The sequence below is a fragment of the Lytechinus pictus genome, chromosome 8 (genome assembly GCF_037042905.1).
Source record: "Lytechinus pictus isolate F3 Inbred chromosome 8, Lp3.0, whole genome shotgun sequence".
Lineage (NCBI taxonomy): Eukaryota > Metazoa > Echinodermata > Echinoidea > Temnopleuroida > Toxopneustidae > Lytechinus > Lytechinus pictus.
In genome coordinates, this window is record NC_087252.1 from 6,403,691 (window position 1) to 6,429,129 (window position 25,439).

A 25,439-nucleotide genomic window follows, 5' to 3' on the forward strand; every position below is an offset into this window, starting at 1 on the left:
ACTGCATATCATTGCTAGACAAAGAATATATTACACATCAAACTTCCCAGATGTGCCCAGTACTGGGTCTACTGAGAGTTTAGTTAGAAAGTACACTTACCAATTTGTCCGTAAGATACACTGATGAGACGCTCGTTAACCAGTTTGTCGTTCTGAGGATCACGGGGACGACGCTTCATGATGTCAGACTCAGCCTCTTCATAGGCAAGAGAGATGGCAGGGACCTGAAGGTAATAATGAAGAATAAATGACATGGAATTAGAATTTGCTAAGCATTGTCTCCCAAAAGACAAATAGGTAGGATTGTACAGTAGTATGGAGTAAATATTGAGATGGTTTCTAACAATGATTGAGTGGTCAGAAAATGGGTAAGTCCCGTATGTTGCCTTTCATATTGGGGGTCTTCCAATGAGTGAGTCCCGTATGTTGCCTTTTATGTAGTGAGGTTGGCAAACTAGTCAGTCCAATATGTTGTCTTCCATGTATGGAGGTTTGCCAATGGGTCAGTCCAATATATTGTATATCATGTTGGGTTTGTACTTACCAGATCGGTACCAAGATCGATACAGAGGATAGTAACGACACCCAATGGTAGAGGGATAGAAGCCAGGATGAAGATGAGGAAGGGACTGATCTCGGGGATGTTACTGGTCAGAGTGTAGGCAATTGACTTCTTCAAGTTGTCAAAGATCAAACGACCTGGGAAAACAAGATGAAGAAAACAAAGATTTCACATAAGGATAATACCCTATGCAACATTACATAGCACCATTTCTGAAACACTGCATACATTTACCCAGGCTTTAGCATGGCTTCCCTGATCAGGTGCTCAAGCATTTACGGTATTCTTTCCTAACAGGTACCCATTTACTGCACCTGGTTGGATGGTGGCAAAAATTATCTTAAGAGTGCATGAATGCGGGGAGACCACTATGGTTCGTAGCCAGAGATGCTAACCCGAACAAGAACATTTCAGTTTTTTTAAAGAAGTACCACATGAAACCATCAGTACTCTTCTCCTTTGCTAATTGGCAGCTCTGCATGGCCCAAGGGAAAACAATATCTTGATTAAGGTGCAATGTTGCAATTAAACAAAACTATAAAAAATGAAACCCAGATATATTTTCATTCCATCACAACTGCACGTTTAGGACACGTCTTTAATTTGTTTGACAACAGTGTACAACAACTGCGTTTTTACTTTCAGCCACAGACCCTTGGAAAAGGGAGAACAAAACCTCTGGACCAAATTTGATATTGCATTCCCTTCCCATCCCCCTTCTAGTTGGGGTGTAAGCTCTTCTTTTGGGGTTTCACCTTCAGTTCACAATTTGAAAATGCATGATCAAAAAATATTCGGTCATCTTGCACAAATACCATTACCATCACCATCATCAGAAGTATGAATAGAATCAACTGATCAAAAAATAAAGAGGTAAAAGTACCTTCTTCAACACCGGTGACAATAGAAGCAAAGTTGTCATCGAGCAAGATCATATCGGCAGCCTGTTTGCTGACGTCACTGCCAGCGATACCCATAGCCACACCAATGTCGGCCTTCTTCAGGGCGGGCGAATCGTTGACACCATCACCGGTCACAGCTACAATAGCACCGGCACGCTGGCAACCTTCAACGATGATCAGCTTCTGCTGGGGCGAGGTACGGGCGAAGACAATCTCGGGGTGATCACTCAGGATAGCATCAAGGTCGTCACGAGCGAGGTCTTTGAGTTCAGAACCGTGGACAACAATGGCTTTAGCATCCCTATGGAAGCAACCAAAATTAAAAATATCATTAATCTTGTGACAAGTCATCAGATAGAAACACTGAAATCTGTAAAAGAACACATGCAATAGCTTTACTGGGTGGAAAGTCATCTAGTGAAAAGATGAAGTGCTGACATTGTATCCTGCAAGAAATATCCCCTCCCCCCCAAAAAAAAGACAATCGTAGAAATTATTTTATCTTCAACAATATGATGTGAAGTTCTGCCAATAAAATTGACTTTTACAGCTCATCTTTTCATTTGTGATATCAGCAAAAAGATGACATCAGCAAAAATTTATTGTGCAAATAAAAACACATTGAGGTATGTATGGGGGTAATTCAGTTAAAGGGGAATCCAATCCAAATAAAAACTTGTTTTTATAAGGAAAAGGAAAATCAGATAAGTTGATAGGTAAAAGTTTGAACAATATTGGACAAACAACAAGACAGTTATGATTTTTTTAAAGTTGTAAATATTGGAAATTACTTTACCCATGGAGACTTCAAATTGGCCGCATTTGGGGTGTCATAGTGATGTAAGGCAAGGACTACTCTTCCATATACTCCAATACATATTTTGGCTAAAATGTCATTTTTCCCAGAAGTTTTATTTCAAATTATATTTTTCTTTCACGAGGACATAAAAATATTCTACCTGGGTTATATTTAGATTACTTCCCTGGGGGAATGGGTACTTAAGAGAAAACCACAAATCCCTGATAATAAAGTACATGGCCTATGAGAAATTTGTCCTTGCCCCTTGTCATAATTTACTTACCCAGTTGCCAATTTGAAATCTACATAGTATTAGTGATCTCAATTTTAAAGCAGCTATAACTTTTTTATTGCTTTTCCGATTTCTTTTAAACTTTCACCATTCTGTTTAATTTATTTTTCTCCTTCCCAACACAACATTTTATGGCCAAGGCTGGATCCCCCTTTAACTAATGTGATCAAACTGTCCTAGTTTTTAGAACTGAATACTTAACAAAAGCATGGTATGTACTGAATCTAGGTAGTGGCAGCACCACTGTAAAAATATTGCATTATTTTCAGAAACTTACTTGGGGTTGACTTCATCGATGGGGATTCCAAGACGTTGAGCGATGTCATCACGAGTCTCATTACCTTCGGAGATGATTCCGACACCCTTGGCGATAGCCTTGGCTGTGATGGGATGGTCACCAGTAACCATGATAACCTGATAATTGAGAAATGAATGTCAAAATTTAACTGGTCTAGAAGTTTGATGATTACAAAAATGCATCTTCAACTTTGAAAAAGCCCTGAAAATACAAATTGCACAATGCTTTTCTTCATAAATGTGATGTGTTTGATCAAAGCGACTCCCCTCTTCATCATCACTTGCATCATCACCATCACCACCACCACCACCACCACCACCATCATCATCACCATCACCATCATCAATATCACCATCATCATCACCGCTCCACCAAGATGATCCACCAACCTTGATTCCTGCAGATCGGCACTTTCCTACGGCATCGGGTACAGCAGCACGTGGAGGATCGATCATAGACATGAGACCAACGAAGCAGAGTTTCTCCAACGGGAAGTTGACATCATCAGCATCGAAGGCAAAGCCACGAGGGAATTGGTCAGCAGGCAGGTAAAGGTGGCAGAAACCTGTACAACAGTGAGAATATGGTACGGAGAATTCTTAGAGTGATTCAGTGAAACCAAGTAAAATAAGAGATGCTTGAGCCTACATGCTATGGCATAATGTAAAGATGAATTTTTCTAATAAAATTACCAGCACATGCTCCAAAATATCAAGAAATACAAAAAAAACCATCAGGAAATCAACCTTAGTTCTCATCAGTCACAGAATTGTTCCAGAAGACCGAACTATAACACTTGATGCCCCTCTGTATTTCATCATAAAAGCGTGATACCTATAACATGGCGATACAATTCCTAATTAAATGATTGGCAGAAATATATAACATGACCAGTCTTTTTCATTTATTAGCTAATCGAAAAAACCCTAATGACTGTTACTAATGACTTTTTCTATTGACCGATCATGTTTTTAAATGAGAATGGTTTATCAAAACAGGGATTAAATCACTATCTCATAAAACATATAATACACATCATTTTGCTCGGGTATTGGAAATAATTACTCACACTTGTCATCTTTGAAACAGTCCAAGCTTGGAACTGTTTCATAGGCATCGTGTGTGTATAATTCTCACTAACGCCCTTGAAGATGTGTATTAGTATATACAATGAACATACCGAGAACACGTTCTCCGAGACCTCCCAGTTCAAGATAGGCGTTGTTGAAAGCAGTCTGCATTTCTTCTGACATTGCTTCTTCTTTGCCATTGATTAGGATTGTTGTACAACGGTCCAAGATACGTTCGGGGGCGCCCTTCATGACCAGGAGGTTACGGTCATCACCATCAGCCTCGTGGATGGACACCTAACACAATAACAAAAACAATAACAGTAACAATACCAGTAATCATAATGAAAATAATTATGATGATGATGTATGATGGTGAGTGATGGTAATAATAATAAACTACATATTGCAGAGCATTTTTATAACTGAAACTTCTGCTTTCCTAATATTTTCACAATTCACAATTGCTTTCATACAGTTTGTGCATGTTCCAAAGAACATGGAACTGGATGTTTTAAACAATGAAGACCATGCAATTTGCATTTTTCTTTTTTTTGGTACTTTTATTCCAACATATAACCTGGGGCCAACTTTGCCTGAATAACTTAGTAACATGTTTCCTATGTAATAGGTTTCAAACCAACAAAGAGCTTCCCTGCCCAATTAAAACAGGAAATACCATTACAGAAAGAGAATCTTTAAAGGTCAAGTCCACCTCAGAAAAATGTTGATTTGAATCAATAAAGAAAAATCAGACAAGCACAACGCTGAAAATTTCATCAAAATCGGATGTAAAACAAGAAAGTTATGACATTTTGAAGTTTCGCTTAATTTCACAAAACAGTTATATGCACATCTTGGTCGGTATGCAAACGAGGAGACTGATGATGTCCCCCACTCACTATTTCTTTTGGTTTTTATTGTTTGAATTAGACAATATTTCATTTTTTTACAGATTTGACAATAAGAACTAACTTGACCGAACCATATAGTATTTAACAATGCTAATTCAACATGTTCAGGGAGGAATTAATCGTTGTTTTCCTGACAATGAGAAAATTAGAATATTTAATTTTTCATATAATAAAAACCAAAAGAAATAGTGAGTGGATGACATCATCAGTCTCCTCGTTTGCATACCGACCAAGATGTGCATATAACTGTTTTGTGAAATTAAGCGAAACTTCAAAATGTCACAACTTTCTTGTTTTACATCCAATTTTGATGAAATTTTCAGTGTTATGCTTGTTGAATTTTTCTCAAGTGTTTTGTTGGGGTGGACTTGTCCTTTAACAATGGTAGGACTTTACAAAGCAGAGGGTATGCATTCATACCTGGTATTTGTTGGTGGAGTTGAAAGGGATCTCGCAGACTTTCTTGTTCTTCTTACGGTATTCCGTCACATTGAACATACAAAGTTCAACGCACTTTACCAGGGCAGATTCAGAGGCGTCTCCGGTTGTATCTCTGTCAAAGGTCAAATGTTGCATAATCATCAAATATACTGCATGGACATGAATTATTACTTTATAATAAAACAAATATTGAAGAGCCTCCAGTAGATATGTGTAAATATAAGACAAGCTGTAATTGTACTTTGCTGCCCAGAATAAGAGAAAGCCATAATGTTTGGTAGTTTTTCTTTCAAAGTCAAATGATTTATGATATTTCATGAACAGCAAATACCAATATTTGTACATAATTCATGAAAGCTGTGATTGTCCCACATACACTTGATATTGATCAAAATACATTAAAAGCAATTGTGAAACTACCAATATCAATAAGGATATATTAATTTTAGTTCATGATCTTTTACAAGAAATTTCACATTTTTTGGCATTCCATTAAATATATACATATGACCCCCTACATGTAGGACCTCCCTGAAATGTGTAGTCTTTATTCAAGAAGTTCAAATGAACATTCTCAAATAATCAAGGCTCGAGCAGTTCATGACTTGAAGTAAGCATGTCAGATGCACAAAGAAGCTGAATTATGGCATTGCTTTTTATATTTCGTGTTTAGCAAATGGAGGGAAAAAATAAGTCATCTTGAAACTTGACTTACCGCTTCAGAATGGGTACATTTTCTTGTCCAGCCTTGAACTCAGATCGGTTACAGAGACAAGCGATGCGAGCAAGGGCCATCCAGGTAGGTGATGACTTGTCGAATTGACCACCTGACAAAAAAATGAGATCAAATCACATGTAAATTTACTGCTCTCATATTGTACTGCCCTCTATAAAAATGATGACACGAACAAACAAAAAAATGAAGTATAAAACTCTGCCTTTGCTGGTCACTTTTGCAAGGAAGACTGAACATGTCCAAAATTTCATGGTTAATTATTTTCTCCAGACAGTTGCTCCTTACCCAAAACTGTCATGAGCATTTACAAACGGTTCTAAGAAAACAACGCAAAGTTCTACTATATTCACCAATGAGAATACTAAATCCCATTGGCAAAAATGATGTCCCACATATTTTTTTTTCTTTCTGGAGCTGTTCATAAACCCAGATTTATTTTACTGAACTATAGGAAAGACTGTCTGTTGAAAGAAATTAGATGAGATTGTAATCAATTCTTACCACTCTGGTCTTCTGTGGTGTCGGCCTCTACAATGGTGTTATCAAACCACATATGAGCAACTGTCATCCTGTTCTGTGTCAGGGTACCAGTCTTATCTGAGCAGATGGTTGAGGTACTACCAAGGGTTTCTACAGCCTCCAGATTCTTCACAAGGCAGTTCTTGCTGGCCATACGCTTGGCAGTCAAAGTCAGACATACCTGTGGGTTGGAACAAATAGAATGGACTTATAAAGACGTTGGCTGACAATAATTCAACTTCAAATGTCCTATTTGCTACCTGTCTCCAGATGTTGTAACAATGCAGCCCTGAAAAAATGTATCCAGAAATCGTTTTGTTCCTTCAAAAACGTGATAATGTACAAGTGACCGGAACAACATCCAAACAGGATTTCAATTATGTATGTGTACAACAGGTATGGATGAGAAAGGGGATCCCCATCCAGCAAGGACAGGAGCAGAGAGAGCCATTTTACAAGTGAAAAATATCATCACATGCTTCGCAAAAAGTACAAAGTTTATCATTTTCCCTCCATGGCCTATAATCTCAAGCCTCCATATGGACGCTTTTGACAGTTAAGTGACCAATTAGCTTTAAACTGTCAAGTGATTCCTTTCTTGACCTGAAGGTTGTAATGACTACAGCATTAGCTGCAAGAGAAATGTTGTTTTAAATGCTGAATGAAGTTAAACAATCACTTTGGTCTACATTCTAAAGTCTAGTTTAACCTAGACCATGGTCTAACTCTATGTTGAAATTATAGGAAGCTGAATATGTCAAAAATTTGTTTACATTGTTAGTTTCTTATGTTTATTTCCCCCCCCCATATATTAATGGTGAAGAAAACAACTTCAGTTATTATTCCTGACAATTCAGGGGCCCGTATCACAAAGCTTAGCAATGATCGTATAACATTTTTCTACGATTGGCTTCATCGACTACAATGCACAATTAATCATGAAAATCAAGCATACAATTAATCGCTATACCTTCCTGTTACAGGACCCTGAATGGTTTGAGTGTCAAATAAGCTGAGAAATGGAACTTGTGTAAGTTAGAGATTTTTGTCAGTTGGCCATCCATAGATAAATCACAACTTTATACCAGGTGGGTGTTTCATAAAGCTGTTCATTAATTTCTGTGGTACCGTAAATGATATTCCCCAAACTTTCATTGATGATGCTTTCAGCACCCCAAAAAAGGATTACCAGTCATTCACGAAGTTGCTTGTAGCTTACGAAAAGCGTAATGAACCTGGGCTCCATAACACAAAGCCTAATGATTGATCGTACGCTTGATTTTTATGATTGATTGTACATTGTAGTCAATGCAATCAATCGTGAACATTTGTTGTACAATCATTGTTAATTTGCTAAGCTTTGTGTTACGGGCTCCAGAACTAAATCAGATCCTAGTTCAGAATACAGTCCTTGAAGAATAACTTACAGTGACGGTAGCCAAGAGACCCTCCGGTACGTTGGCTACGATGATACCGATGAGGAACACGCAAGCTTCAAGCCAATTGTAACCCAGAGGGAATGAGAGGAAGAAGAAGGACACGCCCAAGAAGACGGCAACGGCAGTGATGATGTGGATGAAATGCTCAATCTCCTTGGCGATGGGTGTCTCACCGACGTCCAGTCCAGAGGCAAGGTTAGCAATGCGACCCATGACGGTGTTATCACCGGTGCTAATGACAACACCACGAGCAGTACCTATTAACAGGAAACAATGTATGGTGTTATGAGTGTTGATGAAAACACCACAAGCAGTTCTTATTAACAAGATATTATAAGCAGTGTTATGTCCAATGCTGACACCAGAAGTGCTTCATAATGAAACAATAAAGAGCAATATCATTGGTCTTTCTTGATCCAAGTATCTTGACATGGCAGTAATTGGTTATGAAATTTACTCGAATTGATGCAAATCATTATTGTTTTGCTATATAGAGAACAGGAGTTCTGAAATATCCTGGAAATTGATCAAACATGGTCTAACTTGTTCAGACAATATTAAAGCAAGTTCGAAACACATGGCCAAATATAGAGGGCATCAGAAGTACCTCACTGACACTTGTTTGAGACAAAAACCACCTTATCTTCTCAACTTGGTGTTAAAATCAATTTTTTTTTAAATCAAGTTTTAAGGTTTGATGAAATGGGAGTGATATGGGGATGTTACCTTCGACGGCATTGGTGGAGAAAAATGCAATGTTCCTGGTTTCAAGAGGGTTGTCACTTGTGAAGTCAGGGCTGCGAGATTGGGGCTCAGATTCTCCAGTCAGGGAGGAGTTGTCAACCTAAATAGAAAGTAAATGGGTACATCAATACAAGCATATGGGACTGGAGACTAAAAAAAAAAAATAAGAATATGTTATACAAAATATAAAGATATCCATAATATTTCTGTGAAAAATAATTGTTCCAATAAGTATTATTTTCGTTAGGTTCATTTTATTTGTCTTCTTATACGGAGGGGGACATGTCCTTAGAATAGAGGATGAATATATGATACATGGTAACACACACCATGTACAATCATTTGGGGGCTGCCACCTTTTTTACATTCAATGAAGATTATTGAGACACACTCCATGTGATGTTGCTGTAAGAGTTAATGAATAGAAAACAAAATCTTTTTTTTAGTTTTGTAGAAGTCCTGTACTTGTAAGGCTTTTTAATCTGCTACCTTCCGAACTCGTACAAGATTTCAATCTAGCCTTCCTTACCTTGAACGATTTGGCTTCAATGACTCTGACGTCTGCTGGGATCCTGTCTCCGCCCTTCACTTCCACGATGTCACCACGAACGACGTGAATAGCATTGATCGAGTGCCATTCGCCACCACGTAACACAAGGGCTTCCTATTATGATACAAACAGTAAATCAGTATTAGCTATGGCTATATTCCATTCACTGGTAAATCAAAATGGTCAATCTGTTATTCTTTACTTGTCGGTTGAAAATGCTTTGAATCTACCTTTTTTTCGCAAAGCAGAAGTCAAGTGGTTGGCTGAGCACATATTGTAAAACAAAACAAAAATTCCATTTCAGAACAAGTTTGATTACAGATCTTCAGAAATGGAAAATACCGTTTTAAAACAAACCTTGCTTTCCCTCTTAGATGCCAGTTCTTGTTGGTTTTTGTGGTCCATGATGGACTCTCTAATCCCTCACTCAGTGTTTGGAAAGTCACATTCAGTAAATGGTGAGAATAACCATATAGACCCACGATATATCGCTTTATTTTCATTTGGTCCAATGCCAATTCGTCGGACTACCAACTCCATTTGGTCTACCATAAGTTCGTCCAATATCCACATGGTCTAATTGCCATTTTGTCTAATAACAAGTTGGTCCAATAGCCATTTGGTCCATATATCATTTGGTCTAATTAGACTAAAAAAAGTGTTCATTGGGCAAAATGAATGAAAATAAAACAAATATTAGACCAACTGGTTATGAGATGAAATGATCACAGATGAACTGGTGATTAGACAAAATGATTGGACCAAATGGTTGTGAGACGAAATGTTAAAGGGGAATCCAGCCTTGGCCATTGAATGATGTGTTGGGAAGGAGAAAAATGAATTAAACAGAATGGTGAAAGTTTGAAAGAAATCGGACAAGCAATAAGAAAGTTATAGCTGCTTTAAAATTGAGATCACTAATACTATGTAGATTTCGAATTGGCAACTGGGTAAGTAAATTATGACAAGGGGCAAGGACAACTTTCCCATAGGCCATGTACTTTATTATCAGGGATTTGTGGTTTTCTCCTAAGTACCCATTCCCCTGGGGCAGTTATCTAAATATAACCCAGGTAGTATATTGTTTTATGTCCTCATGAAAGAAAAATGTAATTTGAAATAAAACTTTTGGGGAAAATGACATTTTAGCCATAATATGTATTGGAGTACATGGAAGAGTAGTCCTTGCCTTACATCACTATGACATCCCATATGCGGCCAATTTGAAGTCTCCATGGGTATAGTGATTACCAATATTTACAACTTTTAAAAATTCATAACTTTCTTGTTGTTTGTCCAATATTGTTCAAACTTTCACCTATCAACTTGTTTGATTTTTCTTTTTCTTATAAAAACAAGTTTTTATTTGGGTTGGATTCCCCTTTAATGGACAGAACAAGGTTTTAACTGTGTCATACAATGTGTTCACATAGCGGACTATGTGAAACTGATTCACACTATTAAAGGGGAATCCAGCCTTCGTCATAAAATGTTGTGTTGCAAAGGAGAAAAATAAATGAAACAGAATGGTGAAAGTTTGAAAGAAATCGGACTAGCAATAAGAAAGTTATGGCTACTTTAAAATCGAGATCCTTCAGATTATGTAGATTTCAAATTGGCAACTTGGTAAGTAAATTATGAAAAGGGGCAAGGACAACTTCCCCATAGGCCATGTACTTAATTATCAGGGATTTGTGGTTTTTTCCTGAATAACCATTCCCCTGGGGCAGTAATCTAAATATAACCAAAGTAGTATATTGTTGTATATCCTCATCACTATGACATCACATATGTGGCCAATTTGAAGTCTCCATGGGTATTGTGATAACCTATATTTACAACTTTAAAAAATCATAACTTTCTTATTGTTTGTCCGATATTGTTCAAACTTTTACCTATCAACTTTTCTGATTTTTCTTTTTCCTCTAACAAAAAGTTTTTCTTTGGGTTGGATTCCCCTTTAAAATACCACATTCATTTATGGGATGGAGGAAGTGAACATACCTGTGGAACCATGTTCTTGAAGGATTCCATGATCTTAGAACTCTTAGCCTCTTGATAGTAGGAGAAACATCCGGTGATGATAACCACACTAGCAAGCACAATACCCAGGTACAACTGTAACAAGAACAGGAAGATAATCAATAAACAATGAAAAAAAAACATAGTTATTGTCATCAACACATCATACATGTCAACGCTGACAGCCAAGTAATAAGAACATATTACAAGGAAATTTCCAGAGAGAGGAACATTTTTTGATTTCCTATTCAATGCGAAAGAAAAAAATTCACAGAGATAGATTAAATATCAATTTTCTTTCCCCTCAAAATAGGAACATTCCTACTTAAAAGAAACATTTGGCAGGTACTTCTGTGCACATCCATCTGACTCATTTTTTCTCCTCAAAGACTGCTGAGCTGTATTTGTGCAGATTCAGACAGACTCTTGATTCTCTCAGAGAGCTGCTCTGGAATTCGGTTGTTTCCAGTTTAATCTTATTTTTCTCGTCAAATTGGCAACAACCTTTAATTTTCTATTTATTTTCATAATTAGAAAAATCAAAATATGGATATAGCATGGGTCAAGATTGAGTGGTGGAAGAAAAATTGGACAAAGAATTGCCAACGTGCATTTTGAAACAGTGATTTTTTCATTTTTTTCATTTTACAAATACAATATTATATTTCATTACCAATTTAGAGTGTAATTATCATGGCCTTTATTCAGGAACAGCATTAAATGCTGCATTGAAAAGGTACTTAAAAAATCAGTACACCCCCCCCTCCCTTTTTTCATCATATTCCATGTTGGTAAAGATATTACAGTAAATTGAATTGAACTGAAATTATATTGAAATAAGCAACATCAAAGAAAAAATAAAGAAAAAGCTGTCTTACATTGTCACTGCTCGGTTCATCCTTTGTGCCGGCCTCGATACCATAGGCCAAGAAACAGAGGATAGATCCAATCCACAACAGAGTAGCAAAACCACCAAACAACTGCTGGCAGAACTTCACCCATTCAGGTGTCTTAGGTGGTGGGGTCAAAGCATTGGGTCCATCGCGAGCAAGGACAGCCGCAGCCTGATCTTGAGTCAAACCCTGGATAATGCGTAACGGAACAAATATAATAATCATGATAATATGCAACATTTATAGAAATATCACATTGTCCCACGTGTGCCTATCTGTGTTAAATATCGTCAAAGTGATCATTATTCTTAGATTTCAGGATTTAGTTTCCACTTCCCGATGTACCAGATCATGTAGATCATCAATGACATGGTGAAAATTAACCTTGATTTTTAAGGCTTTAACATGAAGCCAGTTTGCTGCAGCTATTTACGCTAAGCTCCTAAGAAAGATAAATACAGGCCCAAGAGCCCAAATTTGCTACAATGTATTACAGTTAACACTGGACCCTATCAGAATTTCTTAAGATTCTATTCAGTTTTTAAGGGCTTTTGGGGGAAACTTTGCTCCCGAGTCTGTTATCTTCTTTCTGGTACATAATTACAAAGATTGAACTTACTCGGTCGATGTTGGTTTTCAAACGTCCAATCAGGTCATCCATGGGGATCTTGTGATCATCCTACAAAAAAAATAATAATGAAGTCAATAATAATTATGAATAGTTCATGGAAACATTAAAAATGGCTCAGATCTTGGCGGAAAACAAATAATTATCCATCAATCAAAAGCATTTCATTAGTACATATAAGAGGGGCAAATGATTGGAAGCAAAAATGTAGTGATAACAAAGGAGATAACTAAAAAAGTATGATGAAAAAAGGATAACAAATGATTCATGTTGTGTAATTACTTTATAACCCCTGAAAAAAAAAATACAAATCTTTACATCGTTTCTGTAGTCTATCTGAGAGCTGCTGTCTTTATATTTTCATCTCATCTGATATTGCTCAGCAATATCGACTTTGGCATCCTGTTCTTATAATGGAATTGTATTTTTACACCTGGGTGACGAGTGACAAAAGTATAATAACGCCTAGCCAAAGACACCAAGGTATAATCATATTCATATTACAATTTTCTGTTTTGGGATTTGTTTTGGGGACAATTTCAATAGGGGAGAGGGCTAATGTGATTTCAAATTCATGAGTTTTCCATTCAACTTTTAATTCAATTAAGTGTGGAACATCGACAACTCTGGATTCCAGTATATCAAGCCTTTTTCATTAAAAAAAGATGTTATCTTAGAAATTTTTTTATTGTTATTCATTTAATTTTTATTTATTAATTTATTTAATTTATTTATTTATTTATTTTTTTTTTGGGGGGGGTGCAAGATCAGAATTCAAAATAATCCTTTTTTGTAATAAATCAAATAACAGCAAAATAATCTAAATAGAGTATTTTGGACAGGGTAGGAAATATTCTTTAGGGGCTACCATATATTTTATTCGACATCGGGGCGATTGCAGAATTTTTGGGGCTATTTATTTCATTTTAAAGGACTAAATTTTAGAGGCAACAAGCAATTATGCAGCAGACCATAAATGCCAATATCATTCTGCCATAATGTTGAATATTGTTTATGAATGACAGATCTTCTCTTAAAAGAATGATCACTCCAAAGGGCAAAAATCATCCGTTGCCCTCATGTATTTCCTGTGCTGATATTGGATATGAAAAAAAAAACCTTACAATTCTTTATATTTTTTTAATAGGAAAACTTGTTAATTCATGCATCACATTAATTTTTCCTAAAGCTTGCCCCAAGGAGAAACCCTAGTTTTTTAAACTGTCAACATTGAACATGTAAAGGAAAGCTAAATGGTTAAGAGTTAGTAAAAGAAAACATGATAATAGGGGCAAAACCAAAAGGAACTCAGTTTAGTTTTAATTACAAGATCAATGTTAAATAGCATGATTCAAAATTGAATTAGACAAAAAAAAAACATCTAAGGAACAACTTTCTATGGGATGTCCAATTGGGCTTCAAACATGTAAAGTCCAATAAGGATTTTACAATGAAGTTTATAAAATATAGAAATTTCAATATCAAGGAAAACATTAAAATATAGAAATTTCAATATCAAGGAAAACATCAATAGCAGGAAAATAAGAAAATTGAACTTTCAAACCAGGAATTTTCATATAAAGTAACTGTTGTCAACTTGAAAAGACTGCAACAAGTAGGGCAGTAACTCGAGCAACCTCATCTTACCATCTCAACTTCTTGTTTCAAGTCTTCCAAATCACGCTTGGTCTTTTTTCTTGGATCCTTTTATACAGCAAGACAAGACTAATGTGTCACTAATTTTAGGATCAGTGGCTTCTTTAATACATGCATGTACTTGAACAGTATCATCATACAGGGAAATACTCATTTTAATACTAACAGTCTGTTCTAATCATATGCATGTATGAATATTTTTGGGGGCTGATACTTTGATTACTTAGCATACTTTAGGCAGTAAAAGCATCACAGAATAAAGTGTATTCTGAAACATGTTTAACTGAAAATAAAAGTGCACCTTCGAAGGAACACTGTAGAATTTTTTTGAAAATGTAATTAAATGCAAATCTTAATATCCTGAAAGGTTTTTTATTTTTATTTTATTTTATTCTTTTTTTTTGGGGGGGGGTGGTCATGTAACTATTAAATTGTAATTTCAAAAGCTGTACATGTACATGTACGTACAAATGGTGGCTTTGAAAGGTTGAACTGTACTTACAAATTCCATTTCCTTTTTGAGCTCCTCCAAATCCTTCTTCTTTTGTTTCTTCCCCTTCTTGGGGTGGCCCGATGCATTGCGGCCATCGTCAGGGACCTCTGTCTGAACAGCAACACGGTAGCTTTCGCCACGGCCCTGTCAAAAGAGAGAAAACAAAATAAATAAAATACATGACATTTTGTATAGAGCCATAGCCACTTACAAGTAGATAGAATACTCCTCAACACTTTGAAGAAGAAAAACAGAGAGCCGTCATTCTAACATGACATCGTCGTGAATTTAGATTGCTCTGATTGCCTTTCGAGACGATTCATTTTTGGGACGATCGAGGTTTGACAATTGGATTTGACAGGGCTGGTAGTACAACATGAGCGAAAGCTTGAATTCAATATCATTCTCAGAGAGAGAGAGAGAGAGAAAAAAACAAATTACTGCCCCGTATATCTTTTAGCCTGTAGCCTTGCAACCGCTCATGGTCTGTGTGATATTTTGTTGGGAGTCGGGTCAATATTAAACATTAATGGATAGCCATTGCACCGCTTCTGTGCTTGGCGGCCAGTGATAATGCAAATGAAATTGTTAACATCTGTAACATTAATATTAAAAGTTGAAAACCGCAATATTGGTAATCTGCTTGCTAATTCAGATTAGGAAGCTTCTGTGGGGCGAAAGATGGTTGACATGAAAAAAAAATTAGAATGACCCCACACATCTACCATATCAACATCAAAGTCATCAACATCACAATCTACAATTATTCAGTGAAATCAGCAATTTGGCTTAATTTGTCCTATTTTTCATCTTCCCAATTACAACCTGACCTGCAAAATGACTTTTTTTTGAAGGAATTTGCAATTTTGCTGATTTCACAAAACCATACAATCATATTCATCAATTCAATCCCCTCTCTCAGCTGTACTCTCATGCACAACAATGGATAGTCCTTTACACCTCTGCATGCTTATCTTTCATTCTTATTCATCAGGTACAGTCAGACGGCAGGTCCCAAGAAAGTGGCTTCTTTCATCCAAGTGATATTCATGACTTGAGATGTTTTGCATATTTAATGAGCTTGATGCGGACCAAAACACCTCTTTTCATTCGGTCATTGCTGCTCTAATTGTGCATCAAATTTCATAAATTTGGTATCATTGTAAAGAGGAAGAATCATTCTTTCAGCTCATGTGTTTAGATTTGTTCAAAGATTTTGTAATATAGGTTAAAATTTTGATCTAAAATATGCTACAAAATAATTATTTTCACCTGACAAAAGCTGCTTTTTTCACACTTTATTTTTGTTTGAGCCCAAATGATTTTTATATCATGATAAAGCTGAATATGTATGCTTTAAAATGATATAGGTTTCAAAATAAGAATTGGTTTAATCGGGTCAAGATCACACTTTTCATTTGCCAAGTACATAAAGCAGCTTGAAAACAAGAATACTGCACTCTGATTGGTCAAACAGACCACACACTGGCAAATTCCAACGGTTCTAGAGCCTGGGCTCTTGGGAAGGTCACACTTCCCATGTGGTAATCTCCTCAAATACCCCGCGCCTGTTGTTTTGTGAACCTTATCCAGCCAATCAGAACTCTGGATTTCATGCAAGTACAAAATTTCAGAAATCTCGTCTTGTACCTTGGTGGGAAAAGTGTGATCTTGACCCGATTAAAAGGTGCCGCATATCAAGAGCGGCATTGTGAGAAAGTACAGAAGTTCAGCTTTATGTTGATATAGATATCATTGAGGCTCAAAATAAAAAGTTTTGCACAATTTGCAAAAGAAAACAGAGGAAGAAAATTCAGTTTTGAGGCACATTTTCAGGCCAGAAATTTACTTATTTAACAAAATACTGTATACAAAAGAAATGACCAATATCAAAGAGTAACCTTTACTCTATCTGGTGGTGCAATAATATTTCATTTAACTTGAGGTTAAAATAGGTAAATTCTTAGAGAAAGAAAATCTCACGAATCACGAGATTTTGCAAGGAGGAGGATTCAGCCACGAGATGATTTGGATGAATCTGGCCTTTTTGCTCATTAGCATAGGGACCTGCGGTCTGACTGGGTACAAAGGTTATTGGTAGAAAGAGATTTTGCCATTATGTAGGAGATACAATGCTCGAACTTTGCTCAGCATGCCATTCTATTTGTTCATCAACAATAAAATAGTCTCAATCCCAGGTAGCCTCTTCATATTTTCATAAAATGGGAAGGAAATATTTTCTATGTTATCTTTTCAACAGAATATTTTGGGAGATACAGTGTCTTATTCCACAACCAATGTAGGCCTACACTGTGTATTGCACATTATGTGGTTACAGATTTTAAGGAAAATTAACAACATTCTATACAAAATTAACTTGGACGGAAAAATAAATCAATGAGACAGAAAGGGCAATCTTTGGCTTGAAGTCAGACTACTTAACAATAGGAAGCAGATAATGGAAGATATATGGAACAAACAATAACCCTGGGCTCCTGGCTGGAGATTAGCTAGTGGGCGTATCCCAAAGACCATGTGGATTCAGAATGTGCAGTACCCTTTTCACTGTACAAAGCTGAAGTACATGTACATGAATGAATGTAAGAAACCCTTCCAAATTACAAAACCAACCAGTATTGAAAACTAAAGGGGCCTTGCAGCCTTTTACAGATTAATTAATCCCCTTTGTCTAAAAATCAATTTAGGATACTGTAGGCCTTCAGTCTCAGATATTATAAAATTTGGAAATTTTAAGTTGGTTGCTACTGTGCTAAGCAATAAATCTGGCATGATTTTTAAAAACTGTTCAGCACCACACATACTGAAGTATCAAAATTATACAGCTATCATAATGTGAAACAAAAAGAGGAAGTCGCGTGATCTGAATATCAACATTGATTTGGCTATGAATAGAAAACACTTCATTTCACAGTGCAAAGTCATCATCACAAGAGTCACAAATTCATCTGAAATGTAATATCAAAACTGATTTAGATGGCCAGAGAAGGAAATCCTCAAGAATGGGCTCTTTTTCTAAGAATTGTAGAAAAATAAAGAACTCTTACTTTCATTTTTTAAGTGGTATTCCTGTATGAAAAAAAAATAAATTTCAGAAACAACTTACTTTTTCCTTCTTGGTGCTCATATTTGAGCTTGATTTTTCCAAAAAACTTGACCAAGAACTCCCTCCAAGCTGCCCCTAAAGTAAATCCACTCCTTACACGGTGAACCCCACCACAGAAAGTAAGGCACATCGTTACATACTCTTCATGGGGGCATGCTTACTCATGGTAAAGCTTTAATTGAACTTCCTTTTGTTCCTGGCTTGTGATTGGTCGATTACAGGAGGTAGTTATTAACAAGGGAATAGGGAGAGTCTCTGATTGGTCGGTTGAGGAGGCAGTTGTTAGCAAGGGAAGTAGGGGGATTTTGAGTCATTGGGGTTATAGACAGGTCACGTTACACTGTTCAGACTCACTCCAGTTCAATTCCATTCCTTTCTTTTTTATATAAACACATCTCAATTGAATATGTAGTGCAAATACTGTCAGATAATAATGGAATTTTTTTTTCTCTCTATTTTCTTTTATTGCTATCAATATCCAAAGAGTAGAGCAAAAAAAACAGCTCATACACTCATCATGTACCATGCCTCACAAACTTGAGCACTCCACAAGCCAGTAAAGCATTTGCCTTTCCATCACCATTCCTTCTAAAACTTTGAAAAGGGGCAGGAAATATGCAAAAGTTTACAAATTGGATACCCAGGTAATATTTTAGATGGTACAGTGTATGCTCAGAGGGCGTCCTATCATTATGCCAAGGACCTATTTTATAGACATAAAAAGTAATATACCCCCCAAAAAACAGACTACATGAAGAAATGTACAATGTTCCAGGAAGTGTGAACATGCCTGTTTTGCAGGTCAGATCACACGCTACCGTCTATTCCAAGTAGTCATTGTCAATTAGCATCTCGCTCAGAAACATGAAACACAAAAAAGCACCCCTCCCCTGACCTTACATTTGATCTGATTTCTTACAAAAATTAATCAAAGTTCAAACCCTAAAATAAAACAAAGGCAAAAGGAATACTCCCCCCCCCCCACTGCATTTTTGTTCTTTTTAAAACTATACAGATTCTTTAAAAAAAGGCAAAACAATTCCAATGAAATCTAGCGATATGACACGACCATAAAAGGATAAGATACCTGGCGTAATGAGACACAAAAAGTGAGAAATCATCAAATATTTCACATCAAAGAATACAATTAACCTCACAAACTGCATAGGTAGGCAGAATCATACTGTATACTGTACACTTCATACCATCTATAGAATAGACTATATTGTGATTGTGACATTTCCAAAGAGCAAGTAAGATTCAATCAAGCAAGCAGATACCCTTTTCAATTTGGAATGGAACATAAATATAAAGCCTTGAAGTTGCAACTTCAATAGACCTTAGAAGCTCATTGCAATTCAGCAAATGACATTGTCTGATTTGTCTCAGAAAGTCTAAAGCATTTTAATCACACCAGAAGAGAAAAACATGCACCCATACAAAATATTAGGGCCTTAAGATCAATTATATGCTACCAAAAGCCAATCAAAATCACTGTTGCATACCCCCTTTTTGTCAAAACCCAGCAAGAACCAATCAGAACAGCTCTTTCATATTTGCAATCCATCACAAAACCTTGCATATGCATTGTAGGGCCCCTCAAGACATGAATACACATGATCCTTCATTAATAAAAGACATTGAGGAGTGGATTAGGACTAATTGTCTGTGAATTAGTGCCCGAATAAAGCCCAAGATGAATAGAGCAATTAAAAGTGGGTCTGCATTTTTAATCCCAATGTAGCCACGCCTTATAAATTAAAAAGGTAAACCTATTCTTTTGAGCTGGAGATTCCTAAATGCTGGGTTTTTAAAGATCAAGTGAATGGTTTTCTGCGAGTGTCCTCACAGAACCAACAACAAAATAAAATAAAATCCAAACATGGAAGGAATTTTGAAAGTGTAATCCACAACTCAATCATAAATAACATGATACTATGGTTTAAAGATGATATCTCTTGATAACAAATTAGGCCCACATGTATCCATCAAATCTTTATTGGTGGAAAGGTTTGTAAAACATACCAAGAGCTGTGTACTGTACATGTAGGTCAAAGTGCATACTGTAATTATAATATATGATTGACTTACATGCAGATTTATGGAAAATTTCAGCTCCAATTATACAGTACAGGTGCTATTAATGCCAGTAAAAGAAAGATTTAAAAGAGGAAGGTCAAAGCAAAGTCACATCAGTTCAATATCTGTCTCACCAAGGAGTCCTTGGTCTCACAAAGTGAATAAAATCCTCAATTCCATGTGGGATAAGATACATGTAATATATGAAGCTGCTGTATTTGATCAGTTTTTTAGTTTTAAATTATTTTTTCTCTAAATTATGGGGCATTATTCAATTGAAAAATTCCATGTACAAGAAATAAAGAGAATGAATTTTTAAAAGAACTCTTGAAGAAATTATAAAATTGACAATTTGCATGGAATAATGATTTAAATAGCATTGCCAATTGAGAGATTCGAACAATTTTCTTTCTTTTATGTTTTCTTTAAAAACTTCTTTAGAATTAAATGGTACATGTAGATATTGATGAAATAACAAATACCTGGCCAAATAAAGAGTGCAAAATGTGTGAATGTTTTTTCTACAAATTTCACTCATTTAATGATTTTTTTAGAGTTCTGCATTTCAATTTGTAGCACCCAGTCAGACACCCATGTGATCATTTTGTCTTGAAGCACAGTTTAATATGACCAGGGCCCCGTAACACAAAGCTTAGCAATGATCGTAAAACATTTTTCTACAATTGATTGCATTGACTACAATGTACAATCAATCGTAAAATCAAGCGTATGATCAATCGCTAACCTTTGTGTTACGGGACCCAGGTCACAAAGTTTAACATGTATACATATGCCTACTGTACATCTGATATCAAAGTCAAGCAATGGACTTCGAACTCTACTATTACTATTAGCCTTTTAAACTCACTTGGTTTAATAGGACTTACAGGATAAGTAAATACATGGACATTATTGACTGATAAATAACCCTATTCTTATCACTATTCAAACAAGAACCAAGATCCTATCTTGCTATAAACAGAATGGCTTGTCAAATAAATCAAATTGGAAGACAACCATTAACTCTGCATGCATTTTTTACAGACCATCATAGTGAATGAATTAAACATCCATGGCACATATGATGTAAAGAGACCAGAAACTTAATCTCACAAATTGCTTTTGTACAAGAGCCAAAACCACTATCTAAATTTATGATATAATTTTCGTATTTTATAATTTAATTCAGTTTTTTTGAGGGGGGATCCTTTGAACATGTATGGTCTATTTAAATAGTAATACCCCTTTCCACCTCACCTTAGAAGAGCATGAGTATAGGATCAAAATTATCTTCAATTCAGGCAAAGCTTCTTAAGAACTACTGGGAGGCCACATACACTTTTATTAGTATTCTTTCTTACATTCCCAGTGTTTTATCTTTAGGCCTAATGAATATCAGGAATATCAATAAAGACACTTCTGTGTTTTCCTCTGTGGAATGCTCTGAAGGCGCTGAATACCTGTAAGTGTTGGATTCATTAGCTCGGTCTGTTGATTGTGCTAATAACTATAACTTCAGTTATAAGGCTAACATTTCTCCCACAGTATTTTCCGTTATTATTGTACCCGCATTAGAGAGGAAACATTACATAGCTATCTTTTTAAAGCACTAAAGCAGTTATTTCCTTTCTCTAATGTGCAACACTGAGTCAAAATTCTTTCAACCACAAAAACAGGATGTGTATGCACTATTGCTTTCCACAGCTACAGAAAGACATGTTTTACACTATTGTACAGCCCTCGCAGAGACAATTGCAAAGAATTCTACGCAAATACATGTAGATGAAACTGAAATGTAATTTGATTTTTCTCTGCTATTGTAAACTACCGTCATCATAAACTGGCTCCAAACTCTCTAAAAATGAATGCCCAAATTATTTTTTTAATATTCATTCAGTCTTGAGAACAAGTTGAGATATTTCAAGTTAATTTTTTTTCCATTAAATTGAATTAAAAACATCTTGCAAAGCTTTATATTTCAAGATTCTGAAGGTACTGCAAAATGAAAGATGGTTGTTCAGTCAATGTATGAATGCATGTACTGTACAGTGTACAGCATATCACTGTAGTACAAGCTCACAGGAGGAGTGAAATCTCCAATATTCACACAGCTACACTACTGCTAAATGTCAAGCTATGCTAATGACCAAACACACTAGTGCTCTCACACAGCGATGCAAGATGCACGATGCTCATCACATGTACAGTATTGGATCACTAATGCTGTTGCCCTTTTCACTGGAGGCTACTGACATCGCATACATGTCCATGTAGTACCACTACCAGCACAACAAGCTTCCGGGGCACGTTATGAGCATAATCATTATATTTTCAAGCATACATGTAGATCTACTTGTTTGCCAATTGAAAGATTTTCTTTTTTTTATTTTGTAATTCAATATCCATCTGTTTCATGGAATCGTGGTGGTGGTGTGTGTGTGTGTTTTACAAGCTGGCTACTGGTTTCAAGTGTACATTTGTATGCAAGATACATTTATCATATGATTTCAAATTTAAAGGAATGGCACCAGGATACTTTAATGGGGGGGGGGGGGGGGAGACAGCTTAATAAAAAAGGTGATGCCATATTATTTTCTCAATTGTAGAGTTACAATTAAAATCGCCCAGATTTCTCTTTTCATACTCTTCTTCATCCTACTTCTTTCCTTTCCCCCTCTTTTTTTTCTTTCTCACTACTTGAAAAAAAAAATCATATTTGAATGGTGTCAATTTCATCAATTAGGCCTTCATCTATTCAATTCAACATGATCATCCAAGCATTCAAAACTTTTTTTAACTTGACTTTTGCCATTTATCTATCTCACGTTATTCGACTCTCCTATTTAAGGTTTGGCTAACTTTATGGCAAAAATTGGGGCTGATGCCTGGGTCATGTGGGTTGGTTCTGCATCAATCTGCTCAGTAAATGCCAGGCAATTGCATTCAAACTCAAAAATATTATGAGAAAATTATCAAAATCAAAAGAAATTCTTTGTCAGAGATGCTAAGTACTGATACTAGACTTTGAGTTGACTTATGATTCAGATCTTGGATCCAACTTTTTAATTTCTTTTAGAGCTTTCTGAAAAGGGGCAATAATATGAATTAATCATACTTGACGTTCTAATCTTACAGTTACAATTAACATGAATAGAGTTTCGAGATGGTTGGGCCTATCTATTTACTTTTTGTAATAAAAAACTCATTCTTTGTGAAAAATATCAAGGCCTTCATCTTTCATGAGTACATACCGTACATTAACTAGCACTCTCCCGATCTCCCTCTGTAATATTTTACATTTTCTTTTAAAAAGGTCCTTTGAGCGGTTTGAGAATATATGTCTTTCAAACTAAGTAAGTCATGTAAGTGATTAGATCTGTTAGATCTTAATCAGAAAGCTGTACAAGTAAGAAGATAATGAAGGCCTAATCTAATGTTGGATCATCCCTTCTCATTCGCAAGTTGAGCAATTTCATTTCAAACCCGATAAATTTTCATGTAAAATCACTAAATTTATCAAGTAAAACACTATTTACATGATTAATACCATGGTCACATTTGTTCTACGGCGGCCGTACGGCGAGTCGAATACAGCCGTTTTATTAATTTTGATTCAAACCACCTATATGTAGTTTGACAAAAAATGTTAAAACGGCTGTTTTCGACTCGCCGTACGGCCGCCGTAGAACAAATGTGACCATGGTATTAGTTATTATTAAGATGCTTGATGTTCACTTTTTTTTAAGATCGAGTTAAGAATAAAAGTTAAGAAAATAAGACCCTAAATCGCATAGGCCTACTCAAGTTGAGAAGCAGTTTCGTATTGAAGACGATCGAAGTAAAACCTGATCAAAATAATTTTTCATGTAAAAAAATAAATCACACAACATAATCTAGGCTACATGTAAATCATGAAATGTTCATCATGTCCACTTCTTTGAATTTATACTACAACTTACAAGCAAGGAGTTAGACATTGAAGCCCATAACTTAAGGCATAACATAATCACGAGAACAAGAAATATTACATAATGAGCATATGCCATGCCCATGAAAATTAAATTTTCAAATTATCATACATTTGCCTTTTCATATGATAATGATTGATGCTGCAAATCTACGTTATTTCTCCTCCGGCCAAATGGAAAATTTCCACCATGTGCAATCGACATAGCTGGCGCACATTTGGAAACCAGCCGGCATGCATTCACACAACGTGTATATACACACACACACACACAATACAGTATACACACAAACCCCAATTCTTGCAAGACAAATGCAGAGACCACCAAAAAATGAACACCCGGCATCATCAAAATTTCACCTTAAACACGAATAATCAAGTGATGAAAATATTTCAAAGACAACTAAAATACATTATAGTATCCACCTATTTCATCTCCTATCAATATCAGCGCATAAATGTGAAATAAATCGAAAAACAAGTTACCTCTCCGCTCTTTTCCACCCGAGCAGCCATCGTGATTATCAATGAAATGCATAAGCGGTGCGGCGCTCATTAATCATGCATGCGTATTGCTCTGAAAGCGCGCGCATTTGGGCACACTGATGAATATTCATAACATACAAAACGTCATCATAGTAGTGTAAATTTGCAGTCTCGTTAATACTGAAGCTTGCTAGAATCCTTTCAGTTGAGTATACTATGTACTATTATCCACCACTCAACTGAAACTCGTATGTAAAATCACAAAGGTAACTCAAACTCAGTATCAGAACCATAATGTGCTGCTGCTGATCATGTTTTATTTTTTAACCTGTAAATAAATCAAATAGAAATGATTGAGATTTGAGAATATGACAAAGCTTTGCATTTATTTAGGTGAACATGTGAAAGAGTTTCATGCAAGGCTTCATGTAAATACAATGAGTGAGTTGATGATCATGTCGCACTTATTATTTTGTTGTATGTTCAAACAAACAAAACAAACTTTTTTTAGGTAAAACTTTTCGCCCACAGCATTGCTACATGATAATTCTGATCCCTTTGAGAATAATATCATATCAGCATCTTTTCTGAAGGAATTAGTTTGAATTTGATATCCATCATGATTTTTTTTTTCAATCAGGAAAATTAAACACTACGTACAAATCTATAACGGATTGTAATTTCAGGATAATATAGTCTTAAATGGATGCTCTGGGCTGAGAATATTTATATCTAAATAAGAGTATCATTCACAGAGCAAAATGCTGAAAATTTCATCAAAATCGGATAACAAATAACGAAGTTATTGAATTTTAAAATATATTA

General features: G+C 35.8%; 1 protein-coding gene across 2 annotated transcripts in view; it reads right to left on the minus strand.

The window, feature by feature from the left end:
- The window catches only part of LOC129266467 (sodium/potassium-transporting ATPase subunit alpha-3-like), a 29,305-nt gene extending 4,473 nt beyond the window's left edge, over window positions 1-24,832 (minus strand). The window contains exons 1-17 of one of the 2 annotated variants that reach the window (XM_054904322.2): window positions 24,615-24,832; window positions 14,968-15,102; window positions 12,801-12,860; window positions 12,167-12,370; window positions 11,271-11,384; window positions 9,246-9,380; window positions 8,699-8,816; window positions 7,961-8,229; window positions 6,516-6,714; window positions 5,994-6,105; window positions 5,258-5,390; window positions 4,034-4,220; window positions 3,243-3,418; window positions 2,833-2,969; window positions 1,446-1,765; window positions 545-699; window positions 101-224 (exon numbers count right to left, since the gene is read on the minus strand). In XM_054904322.2, coding sequence (XP_054760297.2) covers window positions 101-224; window positions 545-699; window positions 1,446-1,765; window positions 2,833-2,969; window positions 3,243-3,418; window positions 4,034-4,220; window positions 5,258-5,390; window positions 5,994-6,105; window positions 6,516-6,714; window positions 7,961-8,229; window positions 8,699-8,816; window positions 9,246-9,380; window positions 11,271-11,384; window positions 12,167-12,370; window positions 12,801-12,860; window positions 14,968-15,102; window positions 24,615-24,644 — 2,608 coding nt within the window. In that variant the 5' untranslated portion in view covers window positions 24,645-24,832. Of the gene's footprint in view, window positions 1-100; window positions 225-544; window positions 700-1,445; window positions 1,766-2,832; window positions 2,970-3,242; window positions 3,419-4,033; window positions 4,221-5,257; window positions 5,391-5,993; window positions 6,106-6,515; window positions 6,715-7,960; window positions 8,230-8,698; window positions 8,817-9,245; window positions 9,381-11,270; window positions 11,385-12,166; window positions 12,371-12,800; window positions 12,861-14,967; window positions 15,103-18,082; window positions 18,338-24,614 lie in introns of those variants that run through there. The other variant, XM_054904323.2, reaches the window with a different exon arrangement.
- Window positions 24,833-25,439: the final 607 nt, after the last annotated feature.